The sequence below is a fragment of the Theropithecus gelada genome, chromosome X (assembly GCF_003255815.1).
Source record: "Theropithecus gelada isolate Dixy chromosome X, Tgel_1.0, whole genome shotgun sequence".
Taxonomy (NCBI): Eukaryota; Metazoa; Chordata; class Mammalia; order Primates; family Cercopithecidae; genus Theropithecus; species Theropithecus gelada.
The window spans coordinates 4,689,962-4,707,446 of NC_037689.1; the positions used below are offsets into that span (position 1 = coordinate 4,689,962).

The 17,485-nt window shown below is 44.0% G+C and overlaps 1 protein-coding gene across 1 annotated transcript in view; it reads left to right on the forward strand.

Annotated features, from left to right (window-relative positions):
- The first annotated feature begins 8,634 nt into the window (after positions 1-8,634).
- The window catches only part of ITIH6 (inter-alpha-trypsin inhibitor heavy chain family member 6), a 46,653-nt gene continuing 37,802 nt past the window's right edge, over positions 8,635-17,485 (forward strand). Inside the window, exons 1-4 of the mRNA XM_025373227.1 lie at positions 8,635-8,736; positions 9,756-9,910; positions 14,630-14,740; positions 15,577-15,824. Of these exons, the coding sequence (XP_025229012.1) occupies positions 8,635-8,736; positions 9,756-9,910; positions 14,630-14,740; positions 15,577-15,824 (616 nt within the window). The remainder of the gene's footprint in view (positions 8,737-9,755; positions 9,911-14,629; positions 14,741-15,576; positions 15,825-17,485) is intronic.

Consider the following 17,485-nt stretch of genomic DNA (forward strand, 5'->3'; position numbering starts at 1 on the left):
TTTTTTCTTGAAGCACTTTTGTGGCTTTATTATTTACATTTAGATGTTTGATCATTTCAAAATTTATTTTCTATACGGATTCAGCTTGATTACTCTCCAAAATCATAGTCTCTTACCCCTACATCATGTGCAAACTAATCCATCTTTTCCCTCTCTGCTTTGAAATGGCACCTCTATCACATAATAAATTCACATAAGCAATTGGATCTATTCAAGAGAACAAAATAAGATGTAAAATAATAGGAAGTAGATAAATCATCATTAATTACTGGATATATAAATGCAGACCTGGAAAACCCAAGAGCATCAACTAAAAAGTTATTAGAAACCATAATAAAATTCAGCACAACGGTTAGTTGTGGAAATAATATTCAATGCCTTTCCACATATAAATGTAATTCAAATGGACACAAGTCTCCTGCTTTATGTGGTCACCTTTTACTGTGTAAATAACATATCATGAATCCCTATGTTCTATGGATAATTCAAGATAGACACACACACAAATTTCTTGCATATTCAAGGCAGGCTTCTGTTTTCCTGTCTTTTCTCTTTCTCTGAATTGTTACTTTCTCCAAGTGTGTGATATCAGTTCACCATGTTCTTGCCTCCCAGATTTTCTCCCTTATCCACACTAGACATAGCGCCTCCTTTTCTTCTATTTCTGGCATCTCAAATTCCCAATCCCTTCCAAATCGTGGCAAGTTGGCAAGTTTTGAATGCCAAGATAAGGACTTTGGTCTTGATCCTGAGAGCACCCAGGAGTTATTAAAGGATTCTAGGCAAGGATACAGCATAGGTTTGTGTTTTAGAAAGAACACCTAGCTGCTATATGGAGTATGGAATAGGTGTTGTCTTGGAAACAGGGAGAGTACTTATGCCTTTTGTAGTCATCTAGGTAAGCAATGATTGTGCTTTGACCTAGAGTGGTGGCAGGTAGTGAGAAGTGATTGAATCGAGGAGATAGTAAAGAAGTAAAAAATAATTGGACTTGAGTAACTGAAGACGAGTAGAGTGTCAAAGGGAACTCTTGGCGATCTGATTTGAGAGATTGTGTGAATGGTAACTCCTCTCACTGAGATCAGGAATACTGAAGGAAGAGCGGGTTTGAGGAGCAGGTTAGAGGAGAACTGAACATTGCTTTTAAGGCACCTGTGGCATGTCCATATGGAAATGTACCACAGGCAGTTGAATATACATGTCTGAAGCTCAGAGAAGTGGTCTAGGCTGAGGCTATAGATCTAGGAGTCATCAGTACATAAATAGTTCTTTAATTCATGAGAAAGGGCAACAGCACTCTGGTGAATGCACAGTGCTAGAAGAGACATGGGCCCACGGAAGAGCCCTGCAGCCCAAAAGCACCTTTGGTATAGGTGGAGGAAAAGGAACTCATGAAAGAGATTGATAAGGAGTGACCAAAAAGGCAGAGAGAAAAACAGGAGAGGGCCGGGCGTGGTGGCTCACACCTGTAATCCCAGCACTTTGGGAGGCCAAGGTGGGAAGATCACCTGAGGTCAGGAGTTCAAGACCAGCCTGGTCAACATGGTGAAACCCCATCTCAACTAAAAACACAAAAAATTAGCTGGGTGTGGGGGAGCACACCTGTAGTCTCAACTACTCGGGAAGCTGAGGCAGGAGAATCGCTTGAACCTGGGAGATAGAGGTTGCAGTGAGCCGAGATTGTGCCATTGCACTCCAGCCTGGGTGATAGAGCAAGACACCATTAAAAAAAAAAAAAAAAAACGGAGAAAGGAGTGTCACAAAAGTAAGGAAAGAGATTGTTTCAAAAGGAGGGAGGAGTCAAGGTCAATAGTGATGAATGTTGCCAAGAATCAAGAAAAGTAAGACCTGAAAAAATGTCTGGGGATTTTGACGATCAAGTGGTGGTCTCTGGTGACCTTGGAAGGAATAGCTTCAGTGCACATGTTTGTGGCATAGATTGCTAATTGCTTACCCTGATATCCATGCTCTTCTTCTTCCTTAGTAATAAGCCATCTGATTTTTAGCTAGATACATAGCCTCCCAGAATAAAGGCCATGAGGACTAGGGTCACACTCTAAAGATACTGGGTTAATAAACTAAAAAGAACCTGGATCCATAAAAATTTCATGAAGCCAACGTGAACTGCCTACCTCTGGGTTTCTTTTAGGTGAGGCAAATAGATATATGTCTTATTTAAGCCATTGTTATTTCAGAGTCTATTCCATGCAGTAGTTTCCTGATTACAGTGAGTTGAGATATGAATAGCAGGTGAGGTATTCATGACAATGGGTATGGAATGCTTTCCCAAGAAACGCTTGAGTTTGATTTCAAGGCTCTCCCAAAATCCAGCCTTGACTGAGTTTCCAGCCTTTTTCCTGCTGTTTATCTGAAAGTACTAGATATAGATGCCTATATTCCACCTAAACAGAACACTTCACTATTACCAGATATGCCCTGCCTTCTCTTGCCTAGCAGCCTTTGTTAAGCAATTTTGTCCCCATGGGGAAGACCCTCTGTTACAACTACACTTCTGGTATATCTACGCTAGGTTACAACCTCCAACATTTTAAGTTTCACAATGTTTTCGGTCCCACTTGTGGTCTTTGGGATCCTGGGGTAACTTAAAGGAATACAGAGTCAGAACCTTAGGAGATATTATTGGATTCAGGAAGTCAGGAAAAATCTCAGTCCAAATCTATCAGAGAGGCATTCCCAAAGATTGTCAAACCCAAACTTCCCCAGACCCCTCTCAATTCCACCACCTTCATAACATAATACCATTAACACCCTTATCTTATGACCTGGGGATCAGAGGGCAGGAGGCAACCTCATCAGGGGAGAAAAGACAAATTAGTTCATAATCTTTACCCTTTGACCAGAGAGATTTCCTCCCACCTTCTCCTTGTGAACTCTTGGAATCTTGATCTTCATCATCCACCCATAAACTCTGAAGAACCTAGGTCACTGGGTCTCAGGCCCATTTCTAGCACCCATAGATCAGTATAGAAATATCTGAGATCATATAGATCCTACATATCAACTAAGAGGAAAGATGAAAGGCTGTTATCAGGCAGCTCTGTTCTGGAGATAAGGAAAGGCAGGCTAAGGATTGCTTAATGCGGAATGTCGAGACGGAACTGTCTAATCCCACAGGCATCCAAGACTCCAGATTCCTAAGCTCAAATGGAAAGCCCAGAATATCCCCACCACCAATCCTATCCTAGCACATTTACCTTCTCCCAAACTATACAGAATCCATATCTCTGAATTTTGGAAAATTTGGGAGAGGGTAGCAAAGGTTTCCTTTTAAGGCTGCCCATCACTTCTTTAGTCATTTAAACCATGCAGCTCAGCATAGAAATCAACTTTAAATTGGACATCGAACTTTCTTGTTCTTCAGAATTCCATAGCCATTCATTCCTACCATTGGGAAAGGCCTAATAATTGTTCCTTCTCCTAGGCCCCGTGCCCCACCCCTGTTGGACCCTTTCTGTCCCCCAACAGGCTGGCAACTTCTCTCCTTTCCATTTCCAGGCTTCTATGTCCTCTCTCTCTCTCTCTCTCTCTCTCTCTCTTCCCCCCACCTTCCCCAGGGTCTCACTCTGTCACCCTGGTTGAAGTGCAGTGGTGTGATCCTGGCTCACTGCAACCTCCACCTCCTGGGCTCAAGTGATCCTCCCACCTCAGCCTCCAGAAGTAGCTGGGACTACAGGCACATGCCACAATGCCCTACTAATTTTTAGGTTCTTTGTTTGTTTGTTTGTTTGTTTGTATTTTTGGTAGAGACAGGGTTTCACCATGTTGCGTGGGCTAGTCCCAAATTCTTGGGCTCAAGCGATTCGCCCGCCTCAGCCTCCCAAATTGTTGGGATTACAGGCATGAGCCACCGTACCTGGCCATGTCTTCTTTCTTGAGCTGCTGGTGAAATCTCATTTTTCCCCTTTTATATGTAGGGCAATTTAGTTAACTTCGTTTCACTCTAAGCCCTAAGGGTTACCTTTCCACAGCAAAAATGACATTTTGTTTAACAAAAGACAAATTTCCCATAGATGAGGAAACCTGCTACCTACTTTTGGACTAACCCTCATTCTCCCCTGTTCTCTGTATATTGAGTCCTTCCTCAGCACAAGCTTGTGAGCTATGATTAGGCCATTCAACAGAAAATGAGCACCAACTATGTATTAGACACCTCTACAGAGGTGGCCCTTACTCTTAAGGGGTTTATTTTTATACTGTGTGAACATTAGCCCCATTTCACAGATGGCAATATTAAAAGTGAGAGAAGTAAACTGCCCAAGGCAAGGCGACCAATGAGTGGCACAGAGAGGACTTGAACCCAAGTCAGTGGAATATCAAATACCAAAGCCTTAACTACACTATACTTTGTCCAATGATTTAAGTCCCAGAATACCCTTTCCAACACTCTTCACAGACATATGCTAGGCACATTATAGTATGTTTTTCATCTGTGGAGGCACATCTCACTGAATATCCATATGCCCATTTAGATATTGTCATAAAGTGTCATAGGAAATATAATTATTTCATTGTTATGAGATCAACATGCAGTTTTTAACATTTGATTTTTATGAATTCCATGCTTGTACATGACAACAAATGAAATAGGACAGAAGATCATATGACAAAAACTAATAGTCCCCTGCCTCAACCCTCCCCATCTCCATCCCACCCCTTCAAAGCCAACCTTTAACAGTTTTTAGTTTTAGCTCTACTGTTGGTTCCCTTTACAACTCTAGATAATGTGTATGTAATGGTTCTTTAAAAAAAAATTAGACAATATCCCAGAGATGGCAGTAAGGATTTTGTTTATGTACAGTGCCTCACTTTTCCCTCTACTCCCCTGCAATGGTTAACACTGATGTTCCTTTTTTGTTTTTGGTTAATTTTGTAACTTGAGAAAGATATACTCAGACCTCTATTTGTATTCCATCCGTTTCTGACAGACAATTTTGACTCCCCACTTTTTAAGACAAGGATATTGTAGCTACAACCCTCCCCCTGCCCATTCAATGTCCCACATTGTCAGTTTTATCTTTCCTTTTACATTGCCCTGGCTATTAACATTTACATTCTGTTCTACAGCCACAATCAGATCTTCCCTGCTTTGTCTCTCCAGGTTGACTCTATGACCTGAAACCCAATAAACAGCATTCACATTATCATGGCTATGTAAATATTTTTCAAAATCTAGCCAAGCAGTGAGCCTGGAATACACTTCCTTCTCTTCAAGTTCATGGTCACAATCTTTGGGCCTCTCAGAGGAGAATGTTTCTAGCATCGAGGTCAAATGGAATCTTTCTTTTACTCTTATCAGCTACTCATAATCATATTACATTTTATTTTGCTTTGTATTTAGCCAAGACTTTCTTGAATACTCACACACACACACACACACACACACACACACTTTCTAAAAGCCTTCCTTTTTTCCTTGAATTTTTTTGTATTCACTCATTCAACAAGTATTTTTTGAGTATCTACCATGTGCCAGGTACTGTTCTGGGAGATTAGGCTAGGGCAGTGAAGAAGACAGATAGCAATCCTTGGCCCCCATGGAGCTGATTCTAGTAAGGGAGAGAGAAAAGATAATAAGATAAATCAGTAAAATGTATTCAAATTAAAATGTGTTGTAAGTGCTATGGAGAAAAATCTCAGTTTTAAGTAGGCTGGTCATAACAATGTGTTGTATATTTCAAAATAGCTAGAAAAGATAAGTTGAAATGTTCCCAACACATAGAAATGATAAATACTCAAGGCAACGGACACCCTAAATACCCTGACTTGATTATTACACATTATATGCATGTAACGAAATATCGATGTATCCCATGAATTTGTACAAATATTATGTATCAATAACAAAAAAATTTAAAAATAAGTCAATAGGTTGGTCAGGGAAATACTCACTGAAAAGGTAGCATGTGGGCAAAGACTTGCATAAGGTGAGAGAACTAACCAAGTGGATACTTGGTGAGAAAACATTCCAAGCACAAAAAACAGTCATTGCAAAGGCCATGGAACAGGATCATGCCTGGCATTTTTTCCCCCATGTCTGGCATTTTTTAAGAACATAATGGCCAGAGTTGCTAGAGTGATGGAGGAAGGCAGGAAGGGAAGTAATAGGAAATGGGGTCAAATGGGTAATGAGGGCTTGCCTCACTGACCTCTCTCACATAGGACCATGTAAGCCACAGGTGGGATCCACAGGAGAGTTTTAAGCAGAAAGGGGACAGGATCTGACTTGGGTTTCAAAAGGATCCCTCTGGTTGTTGTAAAAACATACTGGTGGGAGGCAGAAAAGGGGAGGATGAAGGCTGAAGGAGGAGGACCAGTAAGGAGGCTGCTGCAGTCTTTGCTTGAATTGGATTCACTGTTTCCTGGATTTGCTGTTCTGGGCACCTGTGTGGAGATCCTTCTTCAGGTGTAGGAAATTATTGTAACTTCTAATATATCTATTTTTTGAGACAGGGTCTCACTCTGTCTCCCAAGCTGGAGTATAGTGGCACAATCATGGCTCACTGTAACCTTGAACTCCTGGGCTCAAGCAATCCTCCCGCCTCTGCTTTCCAAGCAGCTGGGATTTACAGATGAGAGCCATCACGACTGGCTATTTCTTTTCACCTTTTTTTGTTTGTTTGTTTGTTTGTTTGTTTTTTGTTTTTTGTAGAGTCAGAGTCTCACTATGTTAGCCAGGCTGATCTCAAAACTCCTGGCCTCAAGCAATCCTCCCGCCTCAACCTCCCAAAGTGCTGGGATTACAGATGTGAGCCACCACATCTGGCCTAATACATTTTCATTAAAGTTTCCTTCATTGTTTTGTTTTCTCTGTCTAGAAAACAAAATTATTCCTATTATTCAAATGTTTAATTTGCTAGATTAATCCATCTCTCTTAAATTTTCTCTCACATTTTCTGTTGCCTTGGCTTTTTTGCCCTACATTCTGGGAGATTTCCTCATTTCCTGGTCCTGGGAAATTTATTACTTCAGTAACTTATTTTTAATTTCTAAGGAATCTCTGTTTTCTCTGATTGTTCCTGTTTTATGGCATCTAGTTCTTGTTTTATGCATGTTGTATCTTCTTGAATCTTACTGAGAATAGCATCAATTTTTCCCCTGAAGTTCTCTTTTGTTTCCCAGATCCTCAAACTGCTCTAGGGTCAGTTGTTCTATTTGTTTCTTTTAGTATTTTGCTTTCATGCTACAGGCTTCCTTAATTTGCTTGAGGCTCCTTGGCTACTCATTCATATTTAAGAGAAAAGGACTGGGCAGTTGATGGGAGTTTTCTCTGTTGCAGAGCTGTTCTCTAGCTAAGAGCTGTTCTCTAGCAGACCTGTTCTCTAGCTAAGGCTCTCCCTCATGAGGAAATCCTGAGAGGAAACTTGGTGTGGACTTGTGGGAGGTAGCAACCGACAGGTTTGGGGACCCACAGGTGCCAGAATGAGAAGACTTTGTTGTGATGCCAAATGGCCTAGGACAAATCTGAGTGTTCCTGGGGTAGTTTGTAAAATGTCGTCAGAGATTTTGCCCCGGAGAGTAAGTACTGGAGTTGTCCGTGCTCCCTGTATGGATGGGTGGAGGCGGGAGGGCCAGAGTGGCAGGATTCTGACTGAGGCTGATAGTCCTTGTGTAGACCTTCGAGTACTTTCCTTTTTCTCCGCCCCATTTCTCACCCCTACCCTCCACAGGACCTGCAGATCCTGAGTCCAGAGCACCTCAGTTCCTCCTTTCTCCCTCCACTCAGATCTCCGAGGGCAGGGAGGTTTCCACACTTTTGAACTCTGTCATGCCTCATCCTGCCCTCCTCCTAGCAGCTATTTACTGATCACTTACCATGTGCCAAGCATTCTAAAAGTACAAACTCAACCTTCATAAGAACTTTATGAAGTAGATGCTATTACTATTCTTATTTTATAGATGAAGAAACTGAAGCTACAGTGAGGTTAAATAACATGCTCAATATTATACAGTCAGTAAGTGGCAGAACTGAGATTCAAACCCAGGTGGTCTGAGTCCAAAGCCTATTTTGAAACCACTGTGTTATATTCTTTCTCAGTCCTGCTCCAGCCTGTCTTGGCCTCTAGCTATTCTAGAGATTGTAAGTCTTATTATGTCTGTGGGACCCCTAAATTGTTATGGGATCCTGAGTAAGTCCCTCCAGGCACTAGGCTAAAGTCAATACCAGGGAAGACCAGTATTGGGGGCTTGCCTTGCCAATCCCTCTCTCATCGCCGCTACCTTTTTAAGATGATCAATGCTAAGTGACCTTTCTCTGGCCCCAGTTACTGGGCTCCTGTGGATGTTTATAGGAAAGAAAAACCCCACCCTGAGCCAACACAGCAAACAGACAGACCCAGGGCTCTGGTATGTTTAGTTTCCATTCATCTTACAGCTGGATGAGGGAAAAAAAGGAAGCATGGAACTGGCCCTTCTCCAGGCAAGATGCCAGCCCCAGCTCCTGGACAATCCTGGCTTGTGTGAGCCTCAATGCCACATTCAGAGCCTTCCCCACCCTTCAGGATGGTCCCTCCCTCTCAAGAGAAGGGATACCTGGAGGTTTAAAAGAGCAAGGGTTTGGAGATCGGGCTCAGATCTTCTGGATGTGAACAACAGATCTAGGCCAGAGGTGGCATCATGTCTGGGTGGAGGTACCTCATCTGTGTCAGCTTTTTGCTGACCATTCTTCTTGAACTGACATACCAGGGACCCCCTGTCCCTGCTTCATCAAGCACAAAGGTCAGTTCTGGGATGAGGGAACAAAGCTTGGGGATTTGTGATAAAATTAGCTTCTTGGGGGGAATTTGGGAAGGTTATTCAGTGTGTTTCTTCAGTCCTATGACTGAGAAGCTAGAGCCAGAGAAAAGAGGTACTATTTGCTAAGCACATGTCAGGTGCTGCACCAGGGGTCCCAGAATTATTATTTCATTTAGTCTTCACAGCATCTCTGTGAGCTGGGCTATATTATTATCCCCGTTATAGAGAAGAGGAAACAGGTTCCAAAGTTAAGATACAGGAAGAGGCAGAACCAGAATTTGAACCTAGGTCCGTCTGATCTCAAATTGTCCCCATTTCCCACTGTCCCATACTGGGAAGGAACTAGCTGTGCATCACGTGTGGGTAGATAGAGGGACCATTACCTCAAGAAAGGAGAGGAAGAAGATAGATATTGTACTTGCTGTGTGCCCTCATCATGGATGCCAGATACTTACCATGCTTGCAGTGCATGATTGTTCTTATAAGTGCGACTCTTTACACCTGAGATCCTAAAGAAGAAAAAAATCAATATTTATCACAGTGCCTTGGACAGAGTAGGATTCAATGAATGGCGGCTGCTCTGCTATATTCTAAAGCCTTGCTACTCAAAGTGAAATCTGTGGACTAGCATCAGCATCATCCCGTGGGAGCTTTTGAGAAAGATAAAATCTCAGTCCTCACCCCAGTCTTGCTGAATCAGAATCTTCATTTTAACAAGATTTCCAGGAGATTCACGTGCACATCAAAGTTAGAGAAGTCCAGAGAGGTCCCTTGATCTCTAATCTTCTGTGAGTCTTGGGTTCTGAGACTTGATAAAGCTTGCTGAAGTAATCAGGCAGTTCCACCAAATGGATGACAGAGGCTGTTTTCCCTCTCTAGGCCTCAGTTTGTCCACCTATATACTTTGAGTCCTGTGTAGGAATCTTGGGTTCCCAAGTACTAGCCCATCTAGGCTGAAGACACAGTCTACCTAAAACACCTCCTCCTGTCTTCTCTCTCAGTTGTTAATGACAAGCTATTCCATGCACTCCACGGTGGTGTCTCGCTACGCCCACACCTTGGTCACCTCTGTCCTGTTTAATCCACATGCTGAAGCCCATGAAGCCATCTTTGACCTGGATCTGCCTCATCTCGCCTTTATCTCCAATTTCACTATGTAAGTCTGCTTCCAAAGTCACCACTTCATTCATTTGTGCATATATTTGTTCATTCGTGTGCGTATTCTGTCAGCTGAGCATAGTGATTAAAAGAATGCACTCTGAGATCAGACTTCTTGAGTCTGAATCCTGGCTCTGCCAGTTTGGGACCCAGGGCAAATTACTTCATTTCTGGGAGTCTCATTTTACACATCTACAAAATGGGGATAAAATTAGAATACAGTTTCTTTTTTTCCTTTTGTTTTTTGTTTGTTTGTTTGTTTGTTTGTTTGTTTGTTTAACACGGAGTCTCGCTCTATTGCCCAGGCTGCAGTGCAGTGGTGCAATCTTGGCTCACTGCAACCTCTGCCTCCCAGGTTCAAGTGATTCTCCTGCCTCAGCCTCCCGAGTAGCTGGGACTACAAGCGCATGCCACTACGCTCAGCTAATTTTTTGTACTTTTAGTAGGGACGGGTTTCATCGTGTTAGCCAGGATGGTCTCAATCTCTGACTTTGTGATCCACCCGCCTCAGCCTCCCAAAGTGCTGGGATTACCAACGTGAGCCACTGCACCCGGCCAGAACCCACTTTCAAGGATTAAATGAATTAATATACGTGGAAACGTATGCTAAAATTAGCTCCAGGCACATATTAAGTAGTTGATAATATTAGCTTTATTGCTTTTTAAACAAACATTTCCTGGTGCTGACTGTGTGACTTACACTGTGCTGAGTCCAACAGAAAAAGGAAGGTGAACTGCATATAGTCCCTAGTCTCAAAGAGTTCACAGTTTAAGGGGGGATATTAAAAAGGAAACTGGCCCAGCACAGTGACTCACACTTGTAATCCCAGAGCTTCGGGAGGCTGAAGTGGGAGGATTGCTTGAAGCCAGGAGTTCAAGACTACCCTGGGCAATATAGCGAGAACCCATCTCTAGAAAAAAAAAAAAAAATTAGCAGGGCATGGTGGCGCATGCCTATAGTCTCAGCTACTCAGAAGGCTGAGGCAGGAGGATTGCTTGAACATGGGAGGTTGAGGCTGCAGTGCACTTTGATATCTGTACTCCAGCCTGGGTGACAGAGTGAGACTGTCTCTAAAAAAGAGCGTTGGGTTGGGGAGCAGTGAGTAGATTGCTTTAATAAAGTATGCTGGGGAGAAAAAGAAGTCTGAATGTGGAATGGTTAGAATGGTGAAGTGGATCAGAAGACAATGGTGCGTTTCCTATTCCCAGGCTGGTGGAAAAAACCTCAGAGAGATAACACCTAAACTGAGGCTTGAAATAGGACATCTTCACCAGGCAACCAGGGTGAGGGCAGGACTGGAGGAATCCAGGAAAAAGGAATAAAGGCATAAATGTTCCCTCAATTAGGGGAACTGCAAGTACTTCCGTGTCGCTGTACTGTCAGGGACAGACAAGAGGTAGAAGAGTGGTAAAAAAATGAGATGTAAGAGACAGAGAAAGACTAGGCTGTGGAGGACTTCCAATGTTAGAACACCTACTTGGGTCTCACTTAATGGTCTCCAAACCATCTTATGTGTTTGCACACCTATCAGGAAAAACTTGATCATATACTCCCAAAACATATATACTTATTCATTTATGCATTATATAAATATTCTGCTGAGAAAATATATTAGGTATATTATGAAGCATATAAAATATTAATCCCTAAAAGATGAGGAAAAAGCCCTAAAATAGAGTGTGAATATTATTTTCCCACTCCCTCTCGATTTGTCTCCAGCATCCCCTGGGACATGTGCACCCCTCTTTAGAAATAAGCGTGGGCCATAAGGAAACATGGCAAGGTTTTAAGCAAGGAGAGGTGATTGTGAAGTGGTAGTGGACTGGAGGGGCCAGCTAGGTGGCCAAGAGCTGAGTAGGCGAACAGAGGCAGAATCCACGTAGGGGATGCTGAAGGTGGGAGCAGGACAGTGGTAGTGGATGTGAGAGACCATCGAGGGAGAAACAACCTGACTGTAGTGGAGAGTAAGTAAATATAGATGGTGTTTACCTTTTTTCAGCTTATTAGACCTGGTAGATGATAGTACCCTGTTGAGGTGATAAACAAGGGAGCTGGAGCAGATAAAGAGAAAGCTTAGTGGGGCCTCATTAGCCAGTATCACACTTTAGTGTGAATTACAAAAAGGCCCCTGGATTTGGGTAGAGGGACTATCAGATTTACCAGATTAGTGAGCCCAGCACAAGCAGAATATCCGCCCTTGTTCAGCCCCGCTTGTCCCTGTTAGTTGGGAGGAGGTTCTTGTGCCATCAATAATCTGTACAACCTCAAATGCAGCCCTAGGGTGGGCCTAGGCTGTGCCATCAAGAACCTCCCAGCACTTCCCCTGGAGAAGGATTGGGTTAGAGGAGGGAACTGGTATGGAGTCAGAGTCAGGGAGTTTGGGGGAGAAGTGCTGAGGCAGTCAAGGAGGGCTCCCTGAAAGCAGGATTTCCATATGGGTAAGATTTGAAGGGACCAAGATCATTGCATGTTGGGACCCAGGCGAATCGAGGACTGAAAAGAGCAGGCATGGGTCTGGAGTATGGGGGTCTAACCAGAGAAGCTGGCAGTCAAATGATGTAACAGCCAAGTAGTCAGGCAGAATTTCGATTTTTGCTTCAATTGAAAAAAACACCAAAAGAATTTTTTAAAAAAATTAAGCAAAGCAGGCTGGAGGAAATGTTCTTGGGCAGACTCTGTGGAAAGTATGCTGGCTGGAGGCAGCACACACACAGAGGCCCCAGTGTCCTGCTGCCAGACCAGCTCCACCCTACCCCCCTCACACCCCAGGAGACCTTGGGAAGGTGCCAGCTCGGCCCACCCCCCACACTAGCCCAGCCACAGCAATACTCTGTTTCAGTTGCCTAGAAACACTTCTTCCCTGAGTGGTCTCTTCTGCCACCTGCCTATCCTCCCCCAGTGTTTCTGGAAGCTGCTGCCTTGGTCAAGCAACTTTACTGATACCTGTGCCTCAGTTACTCCACTTATAAAATGGAAACCGTTGTACTCGCCTCCTACAGAGTTGCACTAACTTTCTCTAGGACACCCAACTATCACTCCTCAAAGGCCAGCTCTGAGCCATCTCTCCCCTTTTCAAGATTTGTCCAAGACTCTCCATTCTCCATGGCAAAAAGTCTTTGCTGCTGTATGAGCTCATTGAGTCTTGTGTTCAAAGCCCCCTATTCTCTAGGCCCACTCAACCACTCCAACTTTCTCTCCATACTTCCCTTTCCTGCCCCTCCACTCCAGCCAAATTTAACTACTTGCTGTCCCCTGAAACACTTTCTGTGTTTTCTTGCTGTCTGTCCAGGATGTCCACTCCACAAATAATTGTTGAGCACCTCTCTGTTCCAAGCCATATTCCAGGCACCAGGGGTACAGCAGCAAATAAAGTGGTAAGAAGTCAGACAGATTGTGGATGTCTTCTAAAGATGGAGTTGAAAATCTCTGATGGATTGGATGTGGATTGTGAAACAAAGAGGAGAATCCAACATGACTCTAAGATTTTTAGCTGAGCAACTATGTCCTGAAACAAAGATACCAGAGGAGGAGCAGATTTTGGAGGGGAGAGTTATCAGGAGCTCAGTTTTGGATATGTTCAGCTTGAGGTGTCTATGGAACATTCTAGTGGAGATGTCAAGTAAGAAATTGCATGTATGGGTCTGGAGTTCAGGGCACAAGTCCACACTGGAGATACAGATTTGGGAGTCATCTGTATATAAATGGTATTTAAGGCCATGGTGCTAAATGACATCTCCTAGAGAGCCAATGTAGAAAGAATAGAGGACAGAAGGGGAGAGGGAGGGAGGGGAGAAGATAAAAGGTTGACAGCAGAGCCTTGGAGTGTTCCAAAGGTTTAGAGGTTAGGAAGAGAACGAGCCAACAGAGGAAACTGAGAAGGCATGGCCAGTGAAGATTATTTATCCATATCCTCCCCGTCTTTCAGGCCTAGCTTCAAGGCCACCTTCTCTAGGACCCTTTCCTGAAGACTTGGCCAAAAATGTTCTCTCCCTTCTTTGAGCTTCTTTTCCCTTTATTACCTTCCTTAGAGAAATGAGGAAAATGGGGGTAAGCAAGTCTGCTTGTAACTCATCAGTCTCTGAGCTCCCTGAGGACAAGTCCTCCTCCCTAGTCAGACCCTGAAGCCTTTGCAACAATTTGCACACTTCTTTCACAATTTTTACCACTTTTACCACCCATAGTATTTACTTAATATATTTTTATATTAATATGGCCATATTATTTACCCAATATATTTTTTCAACAGTTATACTTTCTGAGACGATCTGAGTTAGTCTTATTCTGAGCAATAATATCTATGAGATCATGGGTTTAATGTGCTAGTTGTATTTTAATAAACATTACTGTAAATGCATAACAATTATAACAAAAATATTCGATTATATCATACCTAAAATTATGTTGTGTGCCAAAAGGTAGGATTTATTCAACACTTTGGGAAACACAAAACTCTAATACCAGATCCACCATAGGCTGTGTGGCCTCTATTTCCCCATATGACAAATGGAGATAATGATAACTACTTCACTCTGTATCTCCCTCTCCTCTTCTTCTCTTCTTGCCACTCACACTGGGGCTTTTTGGCACTGTGTTGTTCTTTCTCTTTCCCTGTCTCTATCCTCCTCCTCTTTCTACCTCATGTGTCTCTTTCTCTGCCTCTGACCAACTCTTTATTTTCTCTGTCTCTGCTGTCCCTCCTCTTTCCTGCCCCATTAGGACCATCAACAATAAAGTCTACATTGCAGAAGTCAAAGAGAAGCACCAGGCAAAGAAAATCTATGAAGAAGCCCATCAGCAAGGAAAGACAGCTGCTCACGTAGGCATCAGGTAAGGCCCCATCCAGTCCAAAACATGACTTAATAATCTTAGCTGTGTGATAAGGGGAGATGCACGTTCTCTCTGGTCCTCAGTCTCCATCTCTGCAGAGTGGGGACATGACCTCTACTTCATAGGATCATGTGAAGAATATGTGAGTTAATGAATATCAAAGCCTGTAACAGGGTGGGTGTTCAATAAATGGAAATTTATTTCCCCATTTCCACTTTTCTACTGTCAGCAGATTGTGGCTTATTTAAGAATTGGCACCTTCCGGGAAGGTTATATGCAAGTGAGATTTTTCTAAATTGAATTTTGTTTCCTGAGTTCCATTCAGCAGGCAGAAATGTATTGTCTTCCTTCAGTGTTCCCTCCCAGCTTCCAAGAGAGTTTCATGGAGCGAAAACTTTAGCTTTGGCTCCAGCAAACTGAGTTACTGCCATATAAACAAGCTCCTTCAAAAGCATAGGGGAAGGGATAGTGGGAGGGTCTATTTGAAGGGGATGAGGCATTGTATGTAAATTGAAAACTCTTTTGTAAAATGAATCATTAGACCCTAGTTGGTCTGTTCTATATTCAGATCTTCATGGACTAAGTTCCCTTGAGGGTGGACCACCTGTGAGATAATTTAGCAAGCAGAATATTTAGGAGGCTGAATGAGGGAGGGAGAGAGAGATTGATAAGTGGATGCATGGATGACGGACCATGGCCAGTGACTCAGTTGAACCAGAAGCCTCGTCAGGTCTGCTGGGACCAGGGTTGGGGGGAGCAAATCTAGGTCATCTAACAGCCCCTGTACTCCTCAGAAGATCCCTTTCTCTTCCCACCCTCCTCCTTTTCCTGCCTAGGGACCGGGAATCAGAGAAGTTCCGCATCTCCACCAGCCTGGCAGCAGGCACAGAGGTGACTTTTTCCCTGGCCTATGAGGAACTGCTTCAGCGTCACCAGGGCCACTACCAGCTGGTGGTGAGCCTGAGGCCCGGCCAGTTGGTGAAGAGGCTGAGCGTAGAGGTTACAGTGTCAGAAAGGACAGGCATCTCCTATGTGCACATACCACCCCTGAGGACCAGCCGCCTGCGCACCAATGCCCATGCAAGTATGTGGGCAGCACTATAGGTCACCCATCAGACTGGCCTTCACTGAATGAAAACCTTCCCGATTCCACTGGGTTTCCCTCTAGTGCCACTTCTGCTCCGTACTCACTGCCAAGTTCTTTCCTGATTCAGTGAGAAGAGGGCATGTTTGAAGGTGAAAATATTTGGATTTTAACCTTGGCCTGGTCCTTACAAGCTGTATGACCTGGCACATTACAAACTTCCCAGACTCTTGATTTCCCTAAAAAAAAAATCAGTGATAAGGGAGGGTTTGCTGGGTGGGCTAATGAAATTAAATCGTGTGTTAACCATGCTGAAGGCTGTAGAAGCCACACTGGCCAAATCATGCTTTTCCCTGGATCCCCACTGAGAATGGCAGGACAGTGGGCGCACAGCAACTGCAGGCTCCCTGGAGGACACCATCTCAGGCCCTGAAGGGAAGAGAAGCATCTTGCCTCAGAGACTTGCTTCAAATATAACCTAGAGGTTTTGGAAGGCCAGACTGGCTACATCAGAATCACAACATGGGCTTCTAGAAATGCAGATTCCTGGAGCCAAACCTTCAGGGTCTGGTTCAGTAGCATGGGGGTGGGGCCCAGGAAGCTGTGTCATCAACTAGTCTCAGGCGACCTTGATGTCCAGTCAGGTTGGAGAATCACGGAGCTTGCCTGCTCACCTCATCTGAGATGAGAGGACAGACGCAGAGAAATCCCTGGCTCATGTGGCCGCCCCTCCAAAGCTGCTTAGCATAGGAGGTCCCAACTCATTCAACTGTTGACCCAGAGAGGCACTGGGGTGGACAGTGGATGTAGCAGACACAGACAGACACAGACTGGATCCAAATCCCAGTGTTGACACTCCCTTGATGTGGGACCATCAAAGCCAGTCACTCCACTGCTCAACTTCACTTTTCCCATCTGTAAAATGGACGAGATGCCATCTACAGCTCAGGACCATTGTGAGACTTTGAGAGAATTCCTCCCTCCCAATTACGTGGTGAAGAGAAGATTGCATGATCATTGTACCCGTTAGGACTAGGTGGCACTCACTGAGATGCAGGTATGGCTCCAAACGCTTTACATGAATGGCCTCATTTATTTCCAACAGCACTGCCTATGAAGTAGGAGCTGTGGTCATGCCTGCGCTGTAGATGAGGAGCCAGAAGCTTAGAGAGATTGAGTCGCTTGTCCAGGGACACACAGCAGCAGCGGGGAGCTGGGCCCACAGGCCATTTGAGTTCCTGCAGCCTGCACTCTTCAGCCCTAAGCTATAAATGGCAGGTCCCTCCCCCATTCTCCTTAAAGGTTAAAACAGAGGGTAGAACCAATCCTGTGGGGGAGAAAACAGAACAAAGAGCTCTGAGAGGAAGGAAGCCAAGGGAATGTATGTGAGCAGGCGCCTCAGAGAGTATGGGGCTCAGTGTGCCCCTGAGCTTCCTGACAGCTGTAGCAGGAAGGGGGGGGCAGAATTCCCAAGTTTCCATTTTCTGGAAAAAAGGAGGCACAGTGACATTTCTAAATGGACATTTGTCTTGGATTCCAGAGGACTTGCTCTTGTGGCCAGCTCAGCAAACATCCGGGACTAGAGATTCATCTATTATTTCATGAGACTCTAAAAGGCTTGTTCACACACGTGATGCCCAAAGTCAGAAGGAAGAGAGGGA